At 40.6% G+C, this 18,928-nt stretch overlaps 1 protein-coding gene across 7 annotated transcripts in view; it reads right to left on the reverse strand.

Annotated features, from left to right (window-relative positions):
• SPOCK3 (SPARC (osteonectin), cwcv and kazal like domains proteoglycan 3) overlaps positions 1–18,928 on the reverse strand; it is a 379,532-nt gene that overhangs the window by 227,787 nt on the left and 132,817 nt on the right. For 5 of the 7 annotated variants that reach the window (XM_045020001.1, XM_045020003.1, XM_045020005.1 and 2 more), the window contains exons 3-4: positions 9,133–9,141; positions 8,990–9,035 (exon numbers count right to left, since the gene is read on the reverse strand). In XM_045020001.1, the coding sequence (XP_044875936.1) occupies positions 8,990–9,035; positions 9,133–9,141 (55 nt within the window). The remainder of the gene's footprint in view (positions 1–8,989; positions 9,036–9,132; positions 9,142–18,928) is intronic. The other 2 variants (XM_045020004.1, XM_045020006.1) reach the window with 1 other exon arrangement.

The raw sequence follows: 18,928 nt of genomic DNA on the forward strand, positions 1-18,928 counted from the left end.
AGCCAGCCATCTGCTGATTGATTTAGCAACAGCAGAATGAGGCAACTCCTATGAACTAACATAGGGAAAAATCCCTATAAAACTGGACTCTAAAGACTGAGGACTTTGAGTCTATGGTTCTGATACCAACCTCCAGGAGCATCAGATGCATCTGACACAGACTCGGCTCCATCCTCATGACCAAGATACCTGGCCAGTAACTTGGCATGAGCAACATCTAGGCTGGTAACTATAACATCTATACAGAACCTGAATGAATGATTGTGTGAATGAATATGTGTGTGTGTGTGTATAAGGAATAAGTAGTAATAGAAACAAGTAGGAAAACATTGTCTTTTGTTTTGTTATGGTATTTACAATAAATGTGGCATCTTTGCCTTATCCCTCTTAATAAGATCCTGCTGGTTTTTATTATATTGGTACAACAAGAGAACATGGCACGCTCGGAGAAGAGGCGGGGCCGGGATGGGGATTGGGGGAAAGGGTCCAATAGGGGCAGGGAGAGGGCGGTGTTGGGGCGGGCATTTTGGGGAAGGGAAAGGGTGGTGTCAGGGTGGTGCCAGGGGGCACGAGCACCCATTGGCGCCAGGGAAAATTGGCACCTATGGGACATAGTGGATGGTTTTGCCATGATGGGGTTTCCTAATTGTAGTGGGGCAATAGATGGCATGTATATGCCCATCTTGGCACCAGACCACCTTGCCAAAGAGTACATAAACTGAAAGGGATACTTTTCAATGGTGTTGCAAGTGCTAGTGGATGACAGGAAGAGTTTCACCAACATCCACATAGGATGGTCAGGAAACATTCATGATGCAAACATTTTTAGTAACTCGTGGCTGTTCAAAAAGCTGCAATCCGGGACTCTCTTTCCAGACCACAAAATGAACATTGATGACATTGAGATGCCTATAATTATCCTGGGGGACCCAGCCTACACCTTGCTCCCATGGCTCATAAAACCATACACTGGCCTTCTGGACAGCAGTAAGGAACAGTTCAACTATAGGCTAAGCAAGTACAGAATGGTGGTTGATTGTGCCTTTGATCATTTGAAGGGGTGCTAGGGAAGTTTACTAACAAGGTTGGACCTTAAGAAGAGAACAGCCCTATGGTTATAGCTGCCTGCTGTGTGCTCCATAATATCTGAAAAAAGTGTGGAAATTTTCCACCAGGGTGGGCAGTTGAGACAGATCGCATGGCAACTATTTTTGAGCAGCCAGACACCAGGGTGATAAGAAGAGCACAGCAAGGGGTGATGCGTATCCACAAGGCTTTGAAAAGCCATTTCAATAACGAGTCACAGTAATGTGAGCTGCTTGTCTGCACTGTGCTGCCCCAAACCTTCATCTGGCTTGTATCACTGTCCCTGTAAAGCCAATCTCCCACCCAAGCCCACTGCTTCTACTCAATAAAGAACATTTATTTCTCCAATCCATTTACTTTAACATAAATAAAGAAGGAAAACAGGAATAAAAAAGGTAACCTTGGGAAAAAGGGCTTGTAAAGTTGGAATGGGAGAAACATTTTCAGCTGTGTAACATAATACCGCATTCCAGACCATCAAAGATCTGTGAATGGGCACTTTCTGTTCCTTGTATTCTCCCCGAGTTAAGCGAAAAGGATAATGGACTTTTCACCCATCATAGAATCATAGAATCTCAGGGTTGGAAGGGACCTCAGGAGGTCATCTAGTCCAACCCCCTGCTCAAAGCAGGACCAAACCCAACTAAATCATCCCAGCCAGGGCTTTGTCAAGCCTGACCTTAAAAACCTCTAAGGAAGGAGATTCCACCACCTCCCTAGGTAACCCATTCCAGTTCTTCACCACCCTACTAGTGAAAAAGTTTTTCCTAATGTCCAACCTAAACCTCCCCCCTCTGCAACTTGAGACCATTACTCCTTGTTCTGTCATCTTCTACTACTGAGAACAGTCTAGATCCATCCTCTTTGGAACCCCCTTTCAGGTAGTTGAAAGCCACTATCAAATCCCCCCTCATTCTTCTCTTCTGCAGGCTAAACAATCTCAGTTCCCTCAGCCTCTCCTCATGTGCTCCAGCCCCCTAATCATTTTTGTTGCCCTCCGCTGGACTCTCTCCAATTTATCCACATCCTTCTTGTAGTGTGGGGCCCAAAACTGGACACAGTACTCCAAATGAGGCCTCACCAGTGCTGAATAGAGGGGAATGATCACGTCCCTCGATCTGCTGGAAATGCCCCTACTTATACAACCCAAAATGCCATTAGCCTTCTTGGCCACAAGGGCACACTGTTGACTCATATTCAGCTTTTCGTCCACCGTAACCCCTAGGTCCTTTTCTGCAGAACTGCTGCCCAGCCATTCAGTCCCTAGTCTGTAGCAGTGCATGGGATTCTTCCGTCCTAAGTGCAGGACTCTGCACTTGTCCTTGTTGAACCTCATCATATTTCTTTTGGCCCAATCCTCTAATTTGTCTAGGTCCCTCTGTATCCTATCCCTACCCTCCAGTGTATCAACCACTCCTCCCAGTTTAGTGTCATCTGCAAACTTGCTAAGGGTGCAGTCCACACCATCCTCCAGATCGTTAATGAAGATATTGAACAAAACCGGCCCCAGCACCGACCCTTGGGGCACTCCACTTGATACCGGCTGCCAACTAGACATGGAACCATTGATCACTACCCGTTGAGCCCGACCATCTAGCCAGTTTTCTATCCACCTTACCGTCCATTCATCCAGCCCATACTTCTTTAACTTGCTGGCAAGAATACTGTGGGAGACTGTATCAAAAGCTTTGCTAAAGTCCAGAAATAGCACATCCACTGCTTTCCCCTCATCCACAGAGCCGGTTATCTCATCATAGAAGGCAATTAGGTTAGTCAGGCATGACTTGCCCTTGGTGAATCCATGCTGACTGTTCCTGATCACTTTCCCCTCCTTTAAGTGGTTCAGAATTGATTCCTTGAGGACCTGTTCCATGATTTTTCCAGGGACTGAGGTGAGACTGACTGGCCTGTAGTTCCCTGGATCTTCCTTCTTCCCTTTTTTAAAGATGGGCACTACATTAGCTTTTTTCCAGTCATCTGGGACCTCCCCCAATCGCCATGATTTTTCAGAGATAATGGCCAATGCCTCAGGGAATGCTTGGAGGAGGGTGATTCTGTGCCAGACAATACTGGCTGGATGTCCACCAGAGTCTGCAGAGGGACTCTACCCTCCTGCTTCTGTTGCTGCAAAGTTCAACCAGATGCCTCAACATGTCTGCTTGGTCCCTCATAATCTGAAGCATCTCATCCTGTGCCACACGCTCTTGCTCATTGGAACCTTTCCTGCTCTCCATGTCCATGTCTAACTTCTCGGACAGTGAAATCCTCCATGCTGTGAGCTCTGTGTCAGCTGTCCCAGAGGCATTCATTTTCTTGGTGAACATGTCCTCCAGTGTTCTCTTTCTCTTCCTTCTAATCACCGAAAGTCTGCTTTCAGGTATTGATGACATACCAAATGACACATTTCCAGCTGTCAGACATGGGGAAAAAAAAAATAAAGGAGCCATTGTACATGAATAAAATGTTTCCACAGCAAGGTCATTTTCATTTTAAAAAAACCAAAACAAAAAAAAACCCACCCTTATTACACTAGGTGCAAGCCATAACAGTCAGACTCTATAACCGTTCACTGTGCCGTTTTGCTGCTCCAGCCATGGTGAGTAGCCTCCCCCCCCCACCCCCCCGGGTCATAGGTGACCACACTTTTAATGAAGTTTATGGCAGGCTCATGTCAGGAGCAGAGGTATCTAGTCAAACAAAGGCCTGTCCCATAGCACCACGGGAAGCTGTTTAAGAATGGGGGACAGAGGAGGTGTGTTTTCACTCCCAAATTGCAGAATCTCTCATGTGGGGCCCCAGTTCCCTATCAGCCACTTTAAACTACTTGCTGACCCATGCCAAGCACAGGAAAGGCACATTAAAAATCACGTGGTTTGGCGATCTGGAATGTGTGTGTGGAGGGGGTGTCCATATGCCCTTTTTTCCCTTGTAAGTGCACTTCTAATGAGAACTTCCCTTGTTTCCCATAGGTGACCCTATGTGATATCAGTCCCCTGAGGGTAACAGAGGTGGAAAGGAAGGAGATACTGCAAGTCTAGGTATAGACCCGGTCCTTATGCTGCTATGCTGTGTACCACAATGATGCCAGCAGAATTAATTCAAGAGTTGCGTGGGAAAGTCTCCTACCATGGTGGAAGAAATAAGACTGCCCTGCCCAGAAACCTTCTACAAAGGATTGCAGAGTACCTTCATGGGTTTTTTTCCCTTGAGGTATCCATGGAGGATTCCCAGGCTATTCCAGTCCACAAAGAACAGTCTTTTCCGGAGGCCATACTCTGCCAGGCTAGAGCAGCCTCCTGTAAGCAGAGAGCCTCAGCACCTCACTTTTTCTTCACAGTAAACATGCAATACCACCAAATGTGTCTGCCTGCTAACTGGATTTTGATTGTAACTGTATACTCACCAGAGGTGCCTTCCCTGGCATCACTGTCGGCCGCCATGATGTCCTGCGAATCACAGGGCTCCAGCGTTAAAAATATTTTCTGGCTCCATTCTCCTCCTCATCATCATCCACCATATCATCCTTTCTGTTGTCCCTAGACTCACACCTGTGAGGTGTCCACATTGCTTGTAGGGGTGCTGGTAGAGTCACCCCCGAGAATCACATGCAGCTAGTTGTAGAACCAGCATGTGTGGGGTTCATCCCCAGTATGACTGTTTGCCTCCCTTGCTTTCTGGAACACTTGGCGAAGTTCTTTTATTTTCACATGGCACTGCTGCATGTCCCTCATGTAGCCCTTCTCCCCCATTCCACAAGCAATCTTTGCATAGATGTCAGCATTTCTTCTGCTGGATCGGAGCTCTGCCTGCACAGACTCTTCACCCCATACAGCAATGAAAACCACCACCTCCTGTGAAGACCAGGCTGGAGCGCGTTTGGGGCATGTAGTCTCCATGATCAGCTGTGCACAAGCTGGCATGCTCCCAGTGCTGATGAAACGGGAAATGGGAAATCAACAATTCTTGGGGGTTTACCAAGGGAGAGGCTGTTTCCTGTGTATCTGGCTGCAGTGCAGCAGTGTTGAGAATTATCTCCAGAGTGGTCATAGATGAGCATTGTGGGACACCACCTGGAGGTCAATTAAGTCAAATTACACAATGCTGTGTCTGCACTGCCTCGCAGTCGACCCATGAAAATCAAATGAAGCGCTATGCCTTTCGCAGAGGTGGATTACAGAAGTCAATATTAAAGGCGACTTAGGTCGGCGTAAAGGACCTGATGGTGTAGACACATACATTAACAGGTTGAATTAAGGCAGCTTCCTTCAACCTAACTTTTTAGTGTAGACCAGGCCTCAGTGTCTTCTGAAAACACCTCTTTAGGGATCTTTATTATAGCAAAGAATTAGGAAACTGATAGCGTGACTTAACTAGTAAAAAAGTTTCCTTTCCTTTTTGACAGTCTACGAACAGGATTGTTTTTTTAAAATGCTGTTAATCTAAATCCCATTTCAAATAAAGCAAATTGAAGTTGATACACACTAGGCCACTACTAGAGGCTCATCTGCCTTAGAGGAAAAACTGGTTCCAGAAACAAAAATTTGCCATAGTGCAAACAAGGCAAGACAGATAATCCCAGAACGTACTCTGGGTTGGGCCTGTTTGGAAATTCAGAAATGTGTTCTGTGAACATGAGTATCCAGGACTCAAATAAATGCCCATTAAACTCAGTGAGGGTACTGGTTGGGTCTCCAAATATTGCAAAACTCATAAATTCAATGGGAAAAATTATTTAAATGACTAAATTATGCAATATATGTGCCTATTTGAAAAATGTCTTAGGCAACCATGATATGATGAAAACATGAACAAAACTCACAGAACAATCCTCGCAATCTCTCTCTCTAAAGCACACTGCCACCAATAACTCATTCATTTATTAAAGAAGCAGCAAAGAATCCTGTGGCACCTTATAGACTAACAGACGTTTTGCAGCATGAGCTTTCGTGGGTGAATACCCACTTCTTCGGATGCAAGTCATTTATTAAAGAAAACCAACTCCCCTATTCTCCAATGGACAATCTCAGCCCCCAATCATACTCCTCCCCTGCTAAGGCTTAAGTAAAAAGGACATCTTGCAGCATGCCAGAAGTCTCATGAATTCAGACTATTTTGGAGTAAGTTGGGGAGCCATTTCCAAAGATGAGAAGGAAAACATTTCACAGAAAACACATTCTATTATCAGCCCTCTGTCTTTTAAATCAAAGGGGATCAAGCTCGAGTGACCTCATTTATCACTACTGTGATGGTGTGTCAATGGGAGAGATGGTCTCTCGAGCAGACATGTCTCAAGCCATTTAGTATTTTATAGGTCAAAACCACCACTTTAAATCCACCCAGAAAGCAACAGGCAGCCTGCACAGATCACTGTGAGCTTATATAAGCAGTCTCTCTCAGAAGCATCACTTAATAAGCAGGCTGCTGCACAGTGCACTGACTTTAGTCAGTCCAGGATTTCACCCTATATGTATCTAATTTCAGCATGTAATACAGTCACCATTAAAGAGCTGCACAGCTAAAATGGAGGAAAGAGGCTTGAGAAACCCCAGGCAAAGGTTTAAAATAATGGCTCCTTGCTCCCCGTAATCATCTCCCTTCGCCTGCCCAACAGGTGGCACAGAATTCATGGACAGAAGGCCCCTTTCATTCTAATGCTGTCTGGAAACCTTGCAGATCTAATCAACTCTCCCACCTGTTAAAATCAGGTGGCACTCTGTGCTACAAATAATTATGAAACAAACCAAATAGTTGTTTTTATAGGGATGCTCACTAGTGACTTAAGGTTTTTTTTTAGTATTTCTAATGCAAAATCATTTTTGGAATTTATATTTCAATCAGATGCTATCACCTTGAGCTGAAACTTGTCATTCAAAGTTGCAGAATCTAGAAATGATATTTTCCTCTACTCAGTCAAAATTCAGTTTGCCTTGTTGAGTTTACTGTATGTGTACTGCACATTAAAAATAGCTTGCTATGGTTGGGGGATTTTTTTTAGAATTAAGAAATTAAATTTAACAATTAGACAACAGTTTGATCAAATTTCTACTGGGATTTAATCAAAAAATCACACTTACTGTAACTATCAGTTAAACAATGTATGCCTATTGTGTATGTAAGTACATACAATAAAAATAGTCTGATATGTATTTTCTCCTAGAAACACTTTACAATACCCCCTTACCCCCATTCTACCTCAGTTATTGTATATAGCTTTCCTCCTCACCTATATTCCTCATTCCATAGCAACTGTCTCATCTCCTACCCACCTCACAAACTCAGACTTTAGATGATCATGATGGTCCCTTCTGGCCATAGTGTGGCTACAGAACTTCACCCACCCACTCCTACAATACACACATAACCGTTGGCTGAGTTACTTAAGACCTTAAATCATGATTTAAAAAACTTCAAGTTATAGAGAATCCACCATTTGCACTAGTTTAAATCTGCAAGTGACCCATGCATCATGCTGCAGAGGAAGGCAAAAAATCCCAGGCTTTCTGCCAATCTGACCTGGGAGAAAATTCCTTCCCAACCCCTAATATGGCAATCAGTTAGACCCTGAGCACCCACCAGTCAGACACCTAGGAAATAATTCATATGATTGTCTCTCAACTTCAACTCTCTTCATTACAAAATTATTTTTATCACAAAAACTTCATTTGAAATTAAACTCGCACAAATAGATATAATGGAAGAAGCGTTTTTTTTTAAAATAAGCATATCCCTCCATGTTGTCATATCATCTCTTCCCCTCTAAGTCTCCTCTCTTTCTATCCACCTCTTGTGTGTAACTCTCACTAAAGTCTCTTCACTGTGAATATGCTATTGTAGCTACCAGGAAAGAAGTCCCAGTCTCTGAAGTGCTCTGTTTTAGCAATTCAAAAAGCAAAGTTACAGTCACTCTCACTCTCCTACTAGCATGCTTTGGAGAACTGGATTAGATGGACAAGGGAATATGCAGTTGTCTAGTCCTTGGTTTCATACAAGAAGTTTAAGGGGAGAAAATGTCTAATGGCTGGACTGTTTTGTTTGCTGCATCTCACTCAAATTATCAAAAACTGATCACTGTACTAAAGCATTCTCACAACTCCTCTCCATCCACGCCATCCTCAACCTCTCTAAGGACTGTTCTTGCAAACTAAAGAAGGGACTCCCCCACATTAAAGGCTTTCTATACTACAATATACTGGACAAGCTTGTCAGAGTCCTTTGACGACAGAAAGCATCAAGAGGGCTCAACTGTCAATAACTTTTAAAGTGATTTCCCAAGTCTGAACAATGGCAAAATAGCTCCCCAAACATTTTTATCCAGCAATCTTCACAAACCTGACTCTCAGTGGTTACCCCTAGGGTTCCATTTCTCACCATGATTGCAGAGAGATGCTGTGAAGCATGCTCAGTGCAGGTGGAATGTTCAAAATATTCAGCAGCAAGCCACTGGCAAGATCTACTGAGCATAATTAAGACTATAAATATTGATTCTCAATTGCTTATAACTCAGCCAAATCTGAATGGATTTTTACAAGGACAGCTAAAGCATCTAACTCTAGACCCGTCCTTCTTCCAAGTTCCTTTGCAAATCATGGAAGTGTTTGACCTCTATAAAAGTTATAATTATAAAAAAACCTCGACAATTTTTTGTAATTGGAAGTGTTAAACAACCTTACATAGGTTACTACTGCCCTCCCGTTGTTTTCCCAAAAAATAATTGGTACAATAATTGTGGATATAGTAATTGCAAGCTACCTTCCCATTATGGTCCTGTTTTAAATCTACCATAGTAACACTAAAAAGATTTCACAAGTTCATGGAGGTTTAGATTTATTATTTTAAAAAAGGAATATTATACATTTTAAAGCATTTACAATGGTAATACATTTTTAATGTGATGATTTCTTACCTTGATCAAATGGTTTACCCGGACTCCATGTGCGGAAATAATCATCCTGGAAGGGGAAAAACAGCCTACATTTAACATGACATAAGAAATCAATGCATACATACAAAAAAGGAATGCAAAATACAGGAGATATATATACAAACCTCTACTTCCTGCAAGGGGCAAGCAATAAAAAAAATAAAAAAAAAGTTATAGTTATCAAAAGAGAACACACTATTTGCTTGGAACAGAAAGCAAGCATGCAATAGAATTCACATACCATTTGAAGCATTAACTAAAGCCGAAGTACCTCTACTATATTGTATAGCATTATGAAAAGCAAGAAAATAGAACAGCCATGTGCAGGTTTTACTACTGCTTATTATAAAATGTTACAGTAATTGTCATGTGAATCTAAAATATTTTTTCTATAATGTTAACAAACAAGCATATTGAATCAAATAAACCAGAATATGCTAGCTTTTGACAAGTTCATTATTAATGTAAGTTCTCAAGTTATCATGAATAGAAAAGTAGTCTATAACATAACTAAACATTTCAGAATTATATAGGAGTTGTACTTAGAGATATTTTTCTCCAACATACAGTTAATCAACGATGGAAAGAATATACCAATCACTCAAGCACTTCATTTCCATTTTACAAATAATCGGCCTAACCATTAAGACTGACTCCTGATTAAACCATATTTGTATTTGCCTATGTGCATGAGAGTGAAAACTAATATTCAAACATCTTTATTGTAAGACTAAGATGTTTAGTAATAAATAACATTTACAACTGTAGTAGGAAGAGAGCCTGAGACAAAAGCCCTTGTATCAGAGGTCTGGTATGAGGCAGAACTTGCTTACAGAATTTGGCAAGAACAGGGCTGATATTGCAAAAATACACATTTCTAAGAAGTGCTAGTCAAAGAGAACTCACACAAACATCCCAATATTAAGTGGAACCAGAACATTCCAATATCAAGGATAGTACAAAAATGTTCTCCAAGAATAACAGAAACACACTGACCCCTCCTAAAAGGTAAAGTCAGGATGACAGTACACAATAAAAATGTTTTAATTAAACCAACATGTACAAGGTAATAGGTAATAATTAGCCACTTTGGGGGCAGTAACTAACTATGTTAGAGGGGCAGTACTAACTTGTTTGTATCAGGGTATAAAGATGTATTTCAGAGAAAATATTTTTGTTTAGCCTAGGGAGAAATTGAAAGTTCTGCCATTCACTGAGCTGGTTCATTATTACAGGCACACATGTATTAGCAATCCAGTAAAGTCTGAAGAATACTAGTACTGTGCTTCGTTGACAATAAACCTGGCTAGGTGCTTTTGCCCCTTAACGAATCTTGTGGTTATTGGGCGGTTCGATTGAGGTCTCTCATGCCAGCTGTTTGCCCAGGCGGCACACAGAGGAATCACACACATGCAGCCAAATGTCTAACCACAACAACAATACATACCAATAGCTTAATTCTTTGATGTACCCACTGACACTAGAGAAACAAGACAAAGATTGGGAAAACTGACGGAATCTTAGAAGTATATTCAATTCAATCTCATGCCTTTTCTAGAATAATCTCTTATTCTGATGTTCAGTAAAATCTGTTTATCTACATAAAGTTTATTTACTATGATTAGTTAACCGCTGAATAAATTGCCAACCAGCAACTCTATTCCACTTCTCTCTCTCACACACACACACACAAACTTGGCCAGATCTTTTCATGACACTAGAAATAAAGACGTGCCTTTCCCCAAAAATTTCTAGGCTGAGATCTTTTAGCAAACACCAAGGAATGGGTACTGAAATCTCAATTAGAGGGAAAAAGTATAATACAACTGTCCATATGTCCATGATAAGTTAAAGAGTTATCAAATACAGCTTTAAGGGAGAAAATATATTTGCATACGTGAGGAAATAGAGAAAAAATACACTAAACTTTGGTTTCACACAGATGCAAAAAAGTGGTTGTAGAATAACAGGTCTTTGATTCATAGTGTTATTAATAAAACATTTTTACAATACGTTTGTAACACATACACTGAGTTCATGATCCTATGCTGAGCCACACCAACCTTGGAATGGAAAAGAAAAAAGAACAGAACCTTAAAGTGGGAAGCACTCCTTTACTCTAATGTTGATGGTTGTGACTGTTGTACAAGTTAACAATTTCTGCACTGTGGAATACTTATGTTTGCATGCCTTTGTTCTATTCATGGAAAAAAATACAGCAATAAAAATGGGAGAAAATAAAACAAATGTTAGAAAAGTTTATGAAAGCTGAACAGAAATGATAAATGATGGTTGTTTTTCTGGTTGTATTCCTCCTTATCAAAGTGTGAATTCTCTATTTTCTGTCTATAGAATATCAGAGGGGTAGCTGTGTTAGTCTGGATCTGTAAAAGCAGCAAAGAGTCCTGTGGCACCTTATAGACTAACAGAAGTTTTGGAGCATGAGCTTCGTTGCATCCGACGAAGTGGGTATTCACCCACGAAAGCTCATGCTCCAAAACTTCTGTTAGTCTATAAGGTGCCACAGGACTGAGGACTCTCTGCTGTCTATATAAAGTTGTTCATTATAAAAGGTGAAGGAGTACTCAAATGTAAATGATGAACAATGAATCAGATGAACTGGGGAATACGTATAACAAACTTTAAGTATATAATTCTGTGATGAACTTGTAACATATCAGCCTGGTGAGATTGCAACTTAGTTTCCCTTCAATTCTTGCACAGAAAACTTGGACCACTCAAATCAATGGGAGTTTTGCCAATGAATTCAGTGAGGCCAGAATTTCATCCTTAGTATTGCATCTTGCAGTTTACTCAATAAGTCTCTGATCAGAGACACATAGGTGGGCCTTTGTGCTGTGCCACATTAATGTCAAATATGTTCACCTGTGTGGAGCAGGGCCTAGAATATTAGGAAAGTTCCAGAAGTCAAAAGTAATGTTGTAGGTAATGTTACATTGAAAGCAAAATCTGAATAAGGTACTAAAATCCAAGAGCTAAAAATTAGTCTTTTCCGATTTAAAACTGATGTGGTACTATATATTGTGTTTACATGTATATATTTTACATAATATTTTACACACACACACACACACAGGTTTGTGTGTGTTCAAGGCTTTTTTTCATTATTTCTTTCTTTTATTTCTATAGTTTTCAAAGGGAAGTTATTTAAAAAATTAACTTCATCATTTATTTTCTGTACCTGATGCATTTTGTGAGCTATGATAAGACACAGCATTGACAAAAATAAATAAATAAAAAGTTTTAAAAAATCCTCCTTCCTTTTCCCAAATGCCTAAAATATTTACACCATTTTATGGACAGTACATGGACTGTCAGATTTTTTTTAAAAGTGAGAAATAAGATACTTTGCGTTCTGCAAACACAAACATGTGAGTTACCTTTGCTATTGCTTTCATTCATATACAATGTATATTATACACAGTTGACTTTTGGGGATGGAAAGAGAAGACATGTCCTCAATCTGTATATCTGAAATTTTGTATGGATAATGTAATTATAAAAGCAGAAAAAATGTTCGATGAAAGTGCTCATAAAAGCAACACAAAACATACTACTACTGGCATTTTTATTTCTTTATTTTTTTCTCTACACACAGCTTTACACCTGAAGGAATAAATGACACATGGTAGACTAAAAGGTATTTAATTTTTATCAATCTCCACTTGATTATAATACATTTAATTTATAATTTGATTAGATTCAGATATTTGTATTACCAAGATGCTGAAAAACTAGAATGATTATAATTAAGAAAAAGCTCTATTCTGAAAAAGCAGACAAATGTAAGCAGTTATGATAGCTACTTGTATGTTAACATTAACACCCAACTATTTCCCTAGAACATGGGACACTAATGTTAATCTAGAGACATAGCAGAATACCCAAAGTTATATCAAGTCAACCATCTCAATCATACAACTGAATGAATGCAGATTGCCTGTGCTTTTCTTTACAGTAAGTAGTAGTACAGCAATTGCAACTATACTAAATAATTAAGGAAGGGCATTTGTGCTAAAACATACCTCATAAGTAGAAAACTTGTAAGTCAACTTGTTAGTCAAAAACCTTATTTTTCCTAAAGTAAAAACTGTATGTGGTTCCAACCTACTATAGAATATTTCATTCATATCATATACCTTTATTGTTTTTCCAAACCAATTAAGTCACCACAACAACCCTTACATAAAAACATAAAATCCATTTAAAAATGAACATTTTTACAAGAAGGCTTAAGTGCCCTAAACACAAGATAAAAACACTAACTAGTTATTAGATGAAGATTTTTGGTACTTGCTCAGTAAGTAGGAGTTCAACAAATATTTCATTGTTCCTAAAGCTTATAGTGTCATCAATCATCTTTACAATACTTTGAATTATGCAGAATCTTCTTGGTGGAAGCAATATTTCTGAAAAAGACTAGCATGTTGACGCGCTACTCAGTCAGCAAGAAAATATAATTTACTAAATCTCATTATTTCATAACTTTAATATGGTATAAAACTAACAGCAAAATGATCACACATACTGTTCATGTCTATAGTGAAGGTTGGCGATAATTATCTTATGATTCTTCCTAACCACAGTGTCCCCAGATAAGCTGTATATGCCAGAAGCTAATGTCTCAGGATTTTGGATCCAAAAAAGAAAGAGGCTGTATCTTCATCTACTTTCATTCTTGGTGGTCTTGTTCTTGTCCCTACACACCCCAAGCACATACAGATGGTGAGGTCAATTCTGAAATATGTCTGAGATTGCATTGTTTTTCCATCAGACACCTAGGGGATGTGTGTGTTCACAGTGACATTCTCATTGAAACTAAAAGTGCCACTACCACAATTTTTTAAAATCCCACATACTTATGATGACATACACTACCCATACAGTAACTCCTTACTTAACATCCTCCCGCTTAATGTTGTTTCGAAGATACGTCGCTGCTCCATTAGGGAACATGCTTGTTTAAAGTTGTGCAATGCTCCATTATAACGTCATTTGGCTGACTTTACAAGGGAGCATTGCACAAGTTCCTTTTCTCCGCCTCCTCCTCCTCCCTTCCTCCCAGTGCTTCCCCCCACCAAACAGTCCCACTTAGGACTTTCTGGGAGGGAGGGAGGGAGTGGGGAAGCTGCCCCCCTGCCCCTGGCAGGCAGGGCCACCTGGAATGCAGGGGCTTTGGGGGCCCCAGGGCCCTGGCCTGCAGCTCTAAAGCCCTTTTCGGAATGCATCCCTGCGAGCCCGGACCGGAGGACTCAGGAGGAGCAGGGGCAGCCACGCAGCCAGCGGCCAGAGAGAAGCAGCGCTTTGAATGTCTTTTCTTCCAATGTTAATGATAATTGGGAATTGTTTAGGAACACTTTCTAGAAGCCTGAAAAGCTGCAACCCTACAATTGAAGGAGGACATATTGGTTTAAAAAAAAAAAAGACAATTTAGAGCAGGGGTTCTCAAACTGGGGGTTGGGACCCCTCAGGGGGTCACAAGGTTATTATATGGGGGGTCACAAGCTGTCAGCCTGCATCCCAAGCCCCACTTTGCAGCCAGCATTTATAATGGTGTTAAATATATTAAAAGGTGTTTTTAATTTATAAGGGGGGGTGTCACCCTATGTGAAAGGGGTCACCAGTACAAAAGTTCGAGAGGGAAGCGAAGGCAGCTATAAAATAATAATATATACTAAATTGAAGAAAGGCAAAGTTGATAGTAGTGAACACAAATCAGAAAGTAGGAATTGTAGAAAGTTGATAAAGGAAGCAAAGGGACACAAGGAGAAATCTGCGACAACAAAGTTAAGGACAATAAGAAGGATTTTTTAAAAAACATATTAGGAACAAAAAGAATCCTGACAAGGGTTTTGGTCCATTACTAGTGGAAATGGTAAAATTATCAATAATATTGCACAAGCTTACATCCAATAAATTTAAGAAAGCCAGCTGAGGAGCTTGCTGGACTATTACTGTTGACTTCCAATAAATCTTGGAACACAGGAAAGTTCCAGAAGAGACAGAAAAAAAGGTAATGTTGTGCCAATATTTAAAAAGGGTTAATGGGATGACTAATTATAAGAGTAATTATACACTTATCAGTTTGACACTGATATCAGGCAAGATAATGAGGAAGTCTCAAAGAATTAAAGGAGGGGAACATAATTAATGCTAATCTACATGGGTTTATGGAAAATAAATTGTCAGACTAACTTGATATATAAGGGGGTTTGTCTAAGTTTTATTACTGATAAACTCAATGTATATATCTAAGATTACATGAGGAGGTACTCTATCCTGAGAAACCGTGACTCTGAAAAAGATTTGGGGATCATGGTAGATAGTCAGCTGAACATGAGCTCCCAGATTCACAGAAACATAGGAATGGAAGGGGCTTCAGTAGGTCATCTAGTCAAGTCCCCAGCACTGAGGCAGGACTAGACCATCCCTGAAAAGTGTTTCTCTAATCTGCTCTTGAAACCTCCAATGACAGATTCCACAACCTCCCTAAGTAATTTGTTCCAGTGCTTAACTACTCGTACAGGTAAGAGGTATTTCCTAATGACTAACCTAAAAACTCCCTTGCTTCAATCAATTTAAGCCCATTACTTCTTGTTTAAGGAGAACAACGTATATACCAACCCTCTGTATAACAACCTTTTAATGTATTTGAAGAGGTTTTTATAAAGAGGATAACAAAGAATGTAATAATTCCCTCAGCTGGTATTACTATGCCCCTACTGAAGAGGCTGCAGCCAACTTAACATTAGGCAGAGCAAGTACAAGCACATTCTGCCTGGGAATTCTCCTTCCACTTTATTCACACAATTACATGGCTTTTAAAATCAACCTTGCAAGTTGGTGGTGTTTTATTTTTGTTTCATTAAAAAAAAAAAAAGAGCACCTGTGAAGTTAACATTCCCCCTTTTCCGAGAAGCACAGATAAGAAAGAAGTATCACACTCAAAGCTCCAACTTTAGAGGATCTAGAGGGGAGATTCTCTCATAAGATTTTTTTTAAGACTTCGTGCTCTCTCTTTAAGAGCTGATTGTGAGTGATACCAGTCATGAGTCCTTGAGCCAAACCACCCAAGAGAAATGGAGTGGGGCCTTGTAAGGGAGAGAATGCATTACCAGGGAAACTGAAAAGACAGTCTGCAGGCATATAGCTCCCTGAGGAAAATGAGCAGAGCAGGTAAACCCTTGCCCCTTGCCCCAGGGAAGAGGATCCAAATTACTTCATCCCACGGTCCCTGCTGCTGGGTATGGGCTGCGTGGGGACTGACAGACCAGGAGAGGAATAAGCCAGAGCCACTGGGGCCAAATGATATCAGGAAGGTCACAGGAACTGGCAAGTTTCATGGTAGCTGAGGACTGGCACATAAAAACAGCATGTGGGAAAGAGGAATGCTTTGCAACCTTTTCAACCATCTTGACACAGAACCTGCCTACATCTGGGGTAGGCAATTGTTTCCTTGGGTTGCAACAAGGGAGTCATGCCTTCCTCTGAGATTCAAGGTTCTCATATTTGGTCCCTGCTTCCTTTGCATGCTGTGGGAATAGGAGTCCCATGTCCACAGGAGAGGCAGACGGCTTTGAAAATCTTACCCCTGGCTCCATGCCATTGATTCTGGTATGGTCACAATGAAAGGATCTTCCATAGGGCCTGCAAAACCGTCTCCGCATGAATCTTCCCACACACTGGCTGCAGTCACTGTCTGTCTGCCATAACTCAGGAGGGAGGGAGAGGTCCATCCTCCAAACCCTTCTCAGAAAGCTTTTTTAAGTTTAAAAATTTTAAGGAAAGTGTGGAATTTTTAATTACAAATCTTTTACAACTCAGGGGAGGGATAGCTCAGTGGTTTGAGCATTGGCCTGCTAAACCCAGGGTTGTGAGTTCAATCCTTGAGGGGGCCATTTGGGGATTGGTCCTGTTTTGAGCAGGGGGTTGGACTAGATCTCCTGAGTCCCTTCCAACCCTAATAATCCTGAGATCCCTTCCAACCCTAATAATCTATGATTCTATGATTCCTGTGCAAGCTCTGCTAAAAAGTGAATCTGCTATTTTTGCTACTTGGAGGCAGACACTCTTCAAGAGCTTTCCTGGGGGGGGCTGTCCTAAACCCAGGTTCAGAGCCAAGATATGTTCTGCATCCTGTTGCTATAGAGATGTGAAATGCCCCCACTTTGAAGGGTGTCTGACATGGAGAGGACTGAGAAATAACAAAACAAAAAGGTGAGAGACACATGACGACATTCTCATAAACTAGGGAAATGTGGTCTAGATGAAATTACTGTAAAGTACATACCCAACTGGTTGAAAGACCATACCCCAAGAATATTTATCAATGGTTCACTGTCAGGCCGGGAGAGAGACTCTAGTGGGATCCCAAACAAATCAGTTCCTGAGTCCAGGACTGTTCATTCATGTATTGGATAATGGAGTGGAGACTCTGCTTATAAAATCTGATAATGACAACAAAGTGGAAGGGGTTGCAATCACTTTGATGTGCAGGATTAAAATTCAAAATGATTTTGGCAAATTGGACTTAAATCAACAATATGAAATTCAATAAAAGCAAGTATAAAGTACTTCACTTAGGAAAGAAGAACTGAATGCACAAATAGAAAATGGGGAATAACTGGCTAGGTGATAGTCCTGCTGAAAAGGATCTGGTGGATCAGAAATTGAGTATGAGTCAACAATATTATGCAGTTACAAAAAAAAACCTAAGCATTCTGGTGTGTATTAACAGGAGTGTTGTATGTAAGACACAGGAGATAATGGTCCTGTTTTACTCAGCACTGGTGAGGCCTAAGCTGGAGTACTGTGTCCAACTCTGGGTGTCACACTTTAGGAAAGACGTGGACAAATCAGAGAGTGTTTCCAGATAAGAGCAACAAAAATTATCAAAGATTTAGAAAACTTGACCTATGAGGAAAGATTTAGTCTTAGGAAAAGATGACTAATGGGAGACTTGATAACTATGTTAAGATCTGTTAGAAAGTGGATGTGATCAATTGATCACATCCTATCTTCAGTGGACATGGAGAAGTAATGGGCTTAATCTGCAGCAAGGGAGATTTAGGTTAGGTATTAGGAAAACCTTTCTAACTATAAGGATAGCTTATAGTTGGGAATAGGTTCCCAAGGAAGGTTGTGGAATTTCACCCCTCCCCATCTCTATCACTCAGATTTTAAAGAACAGGTTGGACAAACACCTGTCAGGGATGGTGTAGGTTTACTCATTCCTACCTCAGCACAGGTGGCAGATTTGATACCTTTAAAGGTTTCTTCCAGCCCTTACATTTCTATAATTATAGCATAACAGAGTACAGCAAAAAATATGCACAGATGTAACAATAAGAAAAAGAGAAAGAAAAGGATGTCACCAGATTCAAAAAGGAAGATCACATGGACATTGAGGAAAAATGTGCTTATATCATACTAAACAGATGTGGCCTATGTTTAAGAATAAATCTGTAAATGGACTGATCATGAAGATCTACATCTGTAGATCAGACAAAGACCTGGCCTCAGTTATTAATAACTGTTACCTCTCAGATGGATTATAGCCATGCATTATACCTGGGCATGACGCCTCCAACTAATTCAGAATACTGCAGCACATCTCCTCAAAATAAAAATAAAAATATATGGAGATATACCTATCTCACAGAACTGGAAGGGACCTTGAAAGGTCATTGAGTCCAGCCCCCTGCCTTCACTAGCAGGACCAAGTACTGATTTTGCCCCAGATCCCTAAGTGGCCCCCTCAAGGATTGAACTCACAACCCTGGGTTTAGGAGGCCAATGCTCAAATCACTGAGCTATCCCTCCCTCCTTCCCCAAAAACACAGGGTATCACAAACACATCAGACCTGACCACTACACTCTACACCGGCTTCCCATGGAATT

This window comes from Mauremys mutica, chromosome 5 (genome assembly GCF_020497125.1).
Source record: "Mauremys mutica isolate MM-2020 ecotype Southern chromosome 5, ASM2049712v1, whole genome shotgun sequence".
Taxonomy (NCBI): domain Eukaryota; kingdom Metazoa; phylum Chordata; order Testudines; family Geoemydidae; genus Mauremys; species Mauremys mutica.